Source organism: Otolemur garnettii, unplaced genomic scaffold (genome assembly GCF_000181295.1).
Source record: "Otolemur garnettii isolate 467f Iridium unplaced genomic scaffold, OtoGar3 scaffold00034, whole genome shotgun sequence".
Taxonomy (NCBI): Eukaryota; Metazoa; Chordata; class Mammalia; order Primates; family Galagidae; genus Otolemur; species Otolemur garnettii.
In genome coordinates, this window is record NW_003852429.1 from 5,087,510 (window position 1) to 5,097,576 (window position 10,067).

General features: G+C 47.1%; 1 protein-coding gene across 1 annotated transcript in view; it reads right to left on the reverse strand.

Annotated features, from left to right (window-relative positions):
* The window catches only part of ABCC4 (ATP binding cassette subfamily C member 4), a 252,668-nt gene that overhangs the window by 200,100 nt on the left and 42,501 nt on the right, over nt 1-10,067 (reverse strand). Inside the window, exons 2-3 of the mRNA XM_012805020.1 lie at nt 8,760-8,870; nt 7,737-7,857 (exon numbers count right to left, since the gene is read on the reverse strand). Of these exons, the coding sequence (XP_012660474.1) occupies nt 7,737-7,857; nt 8,760-8,870 (232 nt within the window). The remainder of the gene's footprint in view (nt 1-7,736; nt 7,858-8,759; nt 8,871-10,067) is intronic.

Here is a 10,067-nt window from a genome sequence, read left to right on the forward strand (position 1 = left end):
AACTTAGAAAGAGAAACAGTTACAATATGAGGAAATAAGAACCATGAAGATTCCAGATAAGCCTAAATTCCTCAGAATCAGTGGTCTTTGTCCTGACTGTGTATTAAAATCACCTGGAAGCGGCTCGGCGCCTGTGGCTCAAGTGGCTAAGGACCTAGCCACATACACCTAAGGTGGCGGGTTTGAATCCAGCCTGGGCCTGCCAAACAACAATGATGGCTGCAACCAAAAAAATAGCCAGGCATTGTGGTGGGTGCCTGTGGTCCCAGCTACTTGGGAGGCTGAGGCAGGAGACTCGCTTGAGCCTGGGAGTTGTGAGCTATGATGCCACAGCACTCTACCCAGGGGGACAGTGTGAGGCTCTGTCTCGGAAAAAAAAAAAAAAAAAGAATCACTTGGGAGGTTAAATACTCACTGGCCCATAGTTCCCACCCCCCAGATATAGATTCAATTGATTGGAGTGGGGCCTGAATTCCCCTTGCTAGAAGATTCTAGAGTGCAGAACCAACTCCAGATGGGTGAAGCTATCCTCCTCTCTTGCACATCCCTGAGTCAAAGTCTAGAGGGGTTAGAGAACCGCTGTAAACCACAAAAACCACCAAGGGTTTTATCAGAGCTGCTGCTATACAGCACGCTTCCAAGAAAAATCCTTAAGAAAACATGATCCTGAGGATTCAATGACAAAACTAAGACCCTCCCTTCACACAGTAGGGAAAAGTCCGTGTTCAGAAAAGACCACATTTACAAAATGAAAAGATGAGACAAAGTAAGGGGGACAAAGGACAACAGCCTTCTTTAAAAACAACTTCTGGGGATTTGAATTTGGAGCCATAAAAACATCATACACAATTATAAACATAGTGAAATTTGTAAAAAGCAATTCCTAGGACTTGAGTGTGAAGTGAAACAAATGGCCCTAAGTATATACATACCCATCTGGTTGTTGGTATAACACACAAAAAGGAACTACTGAAAATGGTTTTAAATAAAATAATTTGAAAATGCAATCCTTGTGGGCTACACCTACCATAAGGACACTATGAACTGCAAAAAGTAAAAACAAAAACAAACAAAAAAATCTTCAATCATGTGCAGAAGTCATATCATGGGAGACAGTGTTGATGCTACAAGATAGACCAAGGATTAAGAATGTTGATACCACTGAGAACCGGGATTAGGCACAGGAGAAAAGAACAGATGAAGGAGGAAAAAAGGGAACGGATGTAAGAGGAGAGAGATGAAGGGAGAGCACGGGTGTTATGAACCTGGTTTGGAAACATACACTCAGGATATCTCTGTCTTTAAACACATCTATATTCTTTAGCTTTGCTCAATAGAAAAGCCAAAAACCAATCCCACAGCAATATGCACCTCTGGGCCCAGAGTACAGTGCCTAGGTAGCATTTCTCACTAGAAAGAGTCAGGGCTGCCTAGAGAAATGGTTGACTCCACTGGGGTAGAAACTGTTCACAACGAACCCCAAACATCTTGTCACAGCAGAAAGCTAGCAAAGACGACTGGGGTCTGTGCACAAGACTCAGGACCCAACCTCAGTAAGACTCCCACTGGCCAAAGATGGCCCACGTTTGGCATAAGGATAGTAACTGGAATAGAACGAAGCACCTCAGAAGTGTTTAAATCTGTGAGCTCATAATGATACTCATCAAAACAACAAATAACAACAAAACTCTTTTTAATACAATAGTCATTCGTGTGTCCAAAAAGAAAACTTCAGCCCCAGAGGAAAATGCTGGAGAACTGCTCTTAGTGAAAACTGAAAAAAAAAAAAAAAATGGTTTTTAAAGTAACAAAATTAATAATTTCTCTTACCTTTCCTATGTGTATTGTACCTTGAGATACAAAAGGGCAAAATTTCTCTTTATTGAAATGTTTCAGCTCATCAATGAAAAAGAATGAGAATGTCTCCATTTTGCAACCTCTGATGAATTAATGGTTCTTACATAACGAAGATAAATAGTTCCAAACATCATACGCTCACAGAAGACAACCTGATCTATATTAAGGCCCTCGTAATGATGGGACAAAACCTGACCTGTGACGTACTCCTGCCCAAAGGGGAAGGGGAAAAAACCTGTGAATCAGATCAAGTTTCCTGATCTAACTATCAACTTCTGGTAGCGGGAGAACATGTTAAATGACCTGGAGGTGGGGTGTGTCGATGCCATCAGCCCAATCTAGACTGTGAAACCTTGACAGGGCAAGCAATGTGATTTCTTCAATTAAATGGGGTGGGGACCCACACAACCTATATCAACAAGATGTACTGGGCCAGGTGTGGTGGCTCATGACTGTGATCCGAGCACTCTGGGGGGCCAAGGTGGGTGGATCGCCTGAGCTCAGGAGTTTGAGACCAGCCTGTGCAAAAGCCAGACCCCATCTCTACTAAAAACAGATAAACTAGCGGGACATGGTGGTAAGTAACTGTAGTCCCAGATATTCTGGAGGTAGAGGCAAGATGATTGCTTGAGCCCAAGAGTTTGAGGTTGCTGTGAGCTGTGATGACACGATGGCACTCTACTCAGGGTGACAGAGTAAGACTCTTCTAAGAAAGAAAGACAAAAAAAATGTGAACACTGGCTAGATATTTACAATATTAAAATTAGTGTTAATGGGGTGGTGCCTGTGGCTCAAGGGGTACGCCAGCCCCATATACAGAAGGTGGCAGGCTCAAACCCGGCCCCAGCCAAAAACTGCAAAAAAAAAAAATTAGTGTTAATGTGTATGCATATTGATGTATTATCATCATAAAGGGGAAAGATTTCTTTTCTTTCAAAAGACACAGTAAAATATTATAGATAAAATGATGTGATGTCTAGGAACTGCTTCAAAATAATCTGGTGGGGATGGTGACCAGGATTTCAAACAAATCAAGACTGGTCATGAATTGGTAATTCCTGAAACTGCCTTAGGAGCAGAGAAGGGCTTGGTATGCTTTTCTATTTTTGCATTTTTAGAAATCTTAAAAACCTAAAAAGGAAAAAACCACACAAAGCTTGACCCTTATATCTAAGAGTTGACCAAAAAATGCAGAACTGGAGTTATTAAAAAAAAAAATAAAATCACCTCATCACTCAAAGAAAAGGCTTAGGGATGATACCAAGAAGCAGCCCATGCAGGGACCGGCCCATTCAGAGGCCGCCACACTCCTCCCTCGGGACTCCCAGGGGTGGAGACTTGCTTCAGTCCCATCCCAGTCTCAGAGGAGGTGCACTTCGGGGAGAGGCGTGCTGGGAACTCACAGGCTGTTGTGTTCTAATTAGCACTGGCTACAGCACCTGTTCACCATTAGACTAGTACTTGTTTCTCCCGGCCCTGCAACCATCCCTCAGTTCTAAAAGAACAGAGGTTTGCACTACAGTGCCTTAAAATCCCAACCTTAAAGCCTCCCCCGCAAAACTCATGTCACCCTGCTCCTTCCTACTGGTGCCAACATTAGTACCCAGGGAAGGCCCTGCTAGTCTATGGCTAAAGAGGCACAGATAAACTTCACAGGTCTCCCATACACCAGACAAACTAAAAAGGCCTGAAGGTCACAGTAGGAATGTCTGCTTTTTACAAAACAAGGCGTGCTGGGCTTAAATCTCCCACCACCTCAAATGCAAAGACCAATAAGCAGCACAGGTACAAGATGACAAAATGGAAAGCTGCTCTAGAAAATCAATTAAGAAACTAACGTTCTAGGCGGTGCCTGTGGCTCAAAGGAGTAGGGCGCAGCCCCATATGCCGGAGGTGGCAGGTTCAAACCCAGCCCTGGCCAAAAACTGCAAAAAAAGAAAAAGAAAAAAAGAAACTAACGTTCTTGCTAACTCAGTAACTAGCTTTAATGGTTGGAGACCCAAAACAGCACCTAAGATGACTTTTAGAATGTAAGAGACACTCACTAGCTTCACCATCATAAGTTATTTCTTCTAACTTCTCTCCAAACAGCAGAGTGTCAAAAGGCAAGTCTGGGAAAGCAAGAGTATGTCTATTGGAACTCAGGCTTCACCACGGAGGGGGCTGGAAGGGCGATCCAAGGTTTATCTCTAGCTGAGCTGGGATGATACTTGGCTACTGTGTTAAAACTTAAATTCTACCAGTTATTAGGTGCAAGACAAAGTTAAAATGAACACCATCTGCTAGTCACCATGACCACCTAGAGAATAATCGGCTACTGTCTGACTTTACACCATAAACCACCAAGATATTGGTCTGAACGCGGCGCCAACAAGCAAGCACTCTCTTGGGAAAAACCCAGGCTTCACTGCACCCTCAGGTGGACCTGCCACCAGCTCTGTATGGGCCCCACCCAGCCTGCTGTCCTGACACCTGAGGCCTGGTGCCCAGCCTGCAAAAGGGACACTGTATTCAGACATCAGAAGAGCAGCCCCCAGATGTGACTGACCAGGGCTCCTCATCTTGTCAAGCCAACCCATGTGCACTCCACAATCCAAGTCTTTTAAAAGTGCAGAGATGCGACCTCTCAGCAGGAGACCAAGTGTCCTCCAAAGGCGAAAACACAGAGCTCCACTGCCGCCCAGAGCACAGTATCATCACCGTCAAAGACAACAACCTTCCCCCATCCACCCAAGGGTACTACAGTACCTCAAACTCCCAACCTCAGAATGCTGTCTTAACCTCCAGGATGTCTAAGAACTTGAGTCAGCAGGGCAGCCATGTCTCTCATCCACCTGGGACACCTTTCCAGAGGGCTCCTGGTTCTTCCCAAAGCATCTGGAGGCTCTCAGCTGGCCAGGGTCTCAGCTGCTATACAGCATAGCACTGATTTCCTGGCCCCAGGGGACATGGTAACCTGCACTCTACCCTAATTTACAACCCCCAATTTATAAGCCCCATAGCCAAGGGAAGCTCCAGGGAGCTCTGAGCATCTGATTTACTAATCCTAAGCCAAGTTCAAGAAATCCTGAAGACCTGAGACCCTGAAGGCAAAGTTCTCAAGATGTCACTGAACAGCTTACCAGTCATGGGATGGTTAGGCCCAGAAGTCAGAGCACCTGAGGCTGGCTCCCAGCTAGGCCACTTCGGTTTTGTGTAGGCACTCGAAAGTGACTACTTGCACTGAGCGTCCTCTTCTCAAAAGCAGGAGTACCAGCATACCTTCTACCACACCTGAGTCAGCCAACATAATATTATATACCAAGTGCTTACAGCAGTGCCTGGCACCTAGCATTTGTCAAGTACTTCCTACAACTACTATTATAGAAGCACAGAGTAGGACCCTCACGTGGGCTAGGCACTCTACTCCCCACCCTTCTGCCATGACTGCCCAACAACCAGCCTCCTGAAGGGCAGGCCAGCACTCTGCCAGCTGCACCCCTATTATGCCCTCCCCAGTCCTGGCTTCCCTAGACCTTTCCCACCCCCAGCACGAAGTACTGTCAGGGCTAGCCAGCTTTGGCGTCAATGCTCCCAACACCGGAGAGGGGACTGTCCTCTCTCAGGAGAAAGCCCACTCTCTGCAGCCTCTACTTCTGTGCCTATTTCTCCAAAAGCTAGCCCAGCAAGACCCACAGCTCATTATGAGATGGGATCTCATCACTTTCTGGGGGTAAGAGACCCCAGCCCAGGTTGCTGGCAGTCCCTGATGGCAGGGAGAGACAACCTCTGCCTAAGTTCCTTTAAGGTGATCAGTTTTCAACAGAAGCAGCTGGTAACAAAAGGGAAAGCAGAGAAGCGGGGCAGCAGAGGGGAGCCCGCCTCCAAGAGATGACCCAACACCTGCCTGTGGGCCGCTCATACCCACCCACCCCTGACCAGTCACCTGGCCTAGGCCACAGGCCCACAGAGAGGCTGCACAGCCACTGACGCAGAATCTGGAGACTTCTGCTCTCCACAGTTACGCAGCCATGTCTGGCCAGGAAATCCCACCCACAGTGGCCACAACCACAGCAGCGTGTCACCCTATTCATTTCAAACTGGGACTTACGGTGACCAGGTAGAAACATCATCACTAGGACACCCCAGCACAGGCAAGAGATGAGCCAGGATAGCCTGAAGGGCATCTGCACCCTCTCCCGCCCCCAGGTCAGAAGTCAATCCCACCAGTTAGTCTGCACTGTCATCTTGCTATTTGCAAAGCCACAGTGGATACAGGCGGGCAGGTGCCCTCTCAAAGGTGGCACTCCCCATATGGCACCGCAGCCAACACACCTTTGACTCCAGTGAGAACATCCATCCACTGGGCCTTCCAGATCTCTGCTGACACATTCCCCTTGTGTTCCACAGGGTCCCAGGGCAGAGCTCACCTACCATCCTCTCCGCTGCCCAAGGTGCCCACCCCCATCCATAGAGCACGTTAACCACGAGCTGTACCTCCCACAAGCGAACCCGCTGGCCCACGTACCTCACCCCCAACAAAATGCACTGTGACAGCTCCCCAGCTGCTGCATTTAAAGCCACCCTTTTATAGCAACAGAAACTTCTATCCCTGCTACACTCATGCTCGCAGGACCACCCACATCCCTAAGGAGCACTAAGACACCACCGATAGCACGTGCCACCCCAGTTGGATTTTCAGCCTCCCTCCAGCAGGCCACAGACAGACAGGGAGGCTGCCTGGTACCATGCCCCTGGGCAGGGCACTGTCACACAGGAGGACTCTTCAAGGCCATGGAGCTCATTGCCCTCCCGGCTTCCCACCTTGATTTTCCACTAAACATCCACTTCTGTACTCCTGGCAATGCCAGGCACCAAGACTCTTGCTTCCCACCAGCAATCCACTCGAACAACCAAGTTCACAGACCAGAAGGTGCATGCATTCCTTGGGATTCCCAGCAGAGTCAGACCTTTTCCACAGAGGGGGTTTTGCCTCAAAACACCTGGCCCGGCTTGGCGCCTATGGTTCAAACAGTTAAGGTGCCAGCCACATACAGCTGAGCTGGTAGATTCCAATCCAGCCTGGCCCCACCAAACAATAATGACAGCTGCAACCAAAAAATAGCCGGGCATTGTGGCAAGTGCCTGTAGTCCCAGCTACTTGGGAGGCGGAAGCAGGAGAATTGCTTGAGCCCAGGAGTTGGAGGTTGCTGTGAGCTGTGATGCCACAGCACTCCACCCAGGGCGACAGCTTGAGGGTCTGTCTCAAAAAAAAAAAAAAAAAAAAAACACTTGGCCCACACAAAAGAGGCAGCTTGTAGGCACTTGGCCAGCTCCAACCTTTGGGGCACCCCCAAAATCTGCTTCCCTGGAAGGGGAGAGGTGACAATACCTTCCTAGGAAAGCATTTATCAGATTTGGCACGGCTAAGGAGCATCTGTCAAATGTCTTACATTATTCTGGGCTCTGATCCAAGTTCACTTCCTCCAAACCATAGGGTACATACTCCCTAAGGTTGTAGGATCCTTGTTCCATCAAGAATGATTGTTAGTTAGCATTTATAACATTTACTGAGCCTCAACACTGTCCTAGCAGGGTATAAAATGTCTATTCTTTTCAGTACTATTCTTCCACAACACTGTATTTTAATTGCTTAAAAGAAAAACAATAATACCCTTGAGATTCAGTGACCTAAGTATTTACCCAGATGAAAAGAACTGCTGAACTAAACTGCACTTCCGAGATAGGCTTTATCCTCAGACCTTAATATACATTCAAACCCCATCTAGCTCCTTCTCCCCTCAGCTCCCCATCCCTATCAATACTGATAATAGCAGGCAGGTTTACTCCATGCAGTAAAACATAATGAAAAACAATTCCCCATACATAAAAGAGTTTACCTCAATTAATGCAAAAATTCCCAAAGCTAAATAGGACTTCCAATAACACTTTATGATTGCTTTTGTTAAAGAAGGCTTCTGTGCATTATCCTCGGCTCTTAAAACTTCTTTGTCCCAGAACCTACAATAAGTAAAAAGCTGGGTTCAGTCAGAGTGTACTCTGTCTGCCACAGGGTAAAACGGGGAGGTGGCAGGGTCACAGATGAGCATTGCAGACAGGGCATTTTATGGCTGCCCCATAAATGCCAGCTAATTGCTCACATGACTTCTCAGAGATTATGTGGTACAGAATCTGTAGCATCAGAGATACAGGCCTTGAGGAGAAGGCTCCAGTCTCAGGAAACAAGCTCCTACCAAATCTAGCTGGGTTTGCAGTGTTGTTACAGAGTACCCAAGCCAGACACCTTCCACAGTGATGTCACCTCCCGGGACCAACATCACTAGGGTGACCAGATTTTAAATTGGTAAAGCGGGACAACATGGCTGGGGGTGGTGGGGAAGGGGTGGGGCAGGGACAGGGGACCTGGCCTGACAACAATGCAAACTTTGATAAGCAGTTCTCCATAATCACTTCTCAACAATTATTTGTTATTATTATAGTTTAACATTATAAAATCAACAAAAATAATATAAAACTCATATTCTGGTGAAATAGCCACATGGCAGCCGAAAACCATATATTCCTTTCTTGTTCTCCCGCCCATTCATGCATTCTTTCCAAAAATCGGGACTTTTTAAAAACACTGCAGGACGTGGGACAAATTGTTAAAAAGCGGGACATCTGGTCACCCTAAACGGCACACATCCAGGACTCAGGCACAGGCAACTCAGGTTTCCCCCAGGCCACAAAGGCACACTAAGCCGGGACAGCCTGAGAGGAGGTGAATGTTGGTGGAAAGTTAGGGGATGTGGGCTGCAGGGGACACCATGGAAGGCCAGGCCAGGAAGGCAGCACCCATTCCAGACCCACGGAGGCCTCTCCTGCTTCCTCACCCTTCCTTCCTTTCACTGCCTCTCACTTACCCTTGCAGCTCTTCTCCCAGGTGCTTGGAGCGATCTTCAGGAAGCACCGAGTACATGTCATCTTCTTCTAATCTCCGTTTATGACCGATCTTAAACAAGGGATTGAGCCACCTGTCAAAAATTAAGACAAAAGGAGAGTGACATACATTCAAAATTACACATCTGCATTGAAGTGGAATCCTACCTCCGTGGGTCTTATAAACACTTGAATATTTTATTGATACATATTAGAGGTACATAATAAATCTTTTTTTTTTTTTCCAGACAGAGTCTCACACTATTGCCCTCCGTACAGTGCTCTGGCATCATAGCTCACAACAACCTCAAACTCTTGGGCTCAAGCCATTCTCTTGCCTCAGCCTCCCGAGTAGCTGGGACTACAGGCACCCACCAGAACACCTGGCTATTTTTCAGAGATGGGGTCTTGTACTTGCTCAAGCTGGTTTTGAAGCGAGTTCAGGCAATCCACCTGCCTCAGTCTTCCAGAGTGCTAAGATTACAGGCATGAACCACAGATTTAGATTTTGTTACTTCTAAAGAGCCCTCCCTGGTCCAGAAACTGGAAGATTGGAGTCTACTCCCAGCAATGACACTACGGACCCTAAAATCCCAACACCCTGGCTCGGCGCCTATAGCTCAACCGGCTAAGGCACCAGCCACATACACCTAAGGTGGCAGGTTCGAATCCCCAGCCTGGACCCGCCAAACAACAATGACGGCTGCAACCAAAAAATAGCCGGGCGTTGTGGTGGGCGCCTGTGGTCCCAGCTACTTGGGAGGCAGAGGCAAGAGACTCGCTTAAGCCCAGGAGTTGGAGGTTGCTGTGAACTGTAATGCCACGGCACTCTACCCAGGGGGACAGTTTGAGGCTCTGTCTCCAAAAAAAAAAAAAAAAGATTTTCAAAATCCCAACACCCTCTGTCATTCTCCCTTCTATTTCTACGATCTCAGCACCTCCATAACTTCTGCTAGTCACTAAATATCCCTCCATCTCAACTTCCTTCCAAAAAAAGTATAAAGCCATGAACTTTACCACCAAACAGACTTGAAAGCCTGTGTCCCACTTATTGTCATTTTTCTAAGTTCAAGTTCTTAGCTCTGGGACTTGCATAGAGGATACTATGCTGAAAAGCCCTCTTTGAAATTCTGTTTGAGCATGCCTCCACCAGAAACCCACTGGGGATGGAGTCTGGACTTTGCCACTTTCTGGCTGTGTGACTTGAAGGAGCCATACAATTTCTCTCAGTATGAAGTGTGGGCAGAAGAAGACCTGGAGGTAACACCTTCCATGGGTACTGAGACAATGGA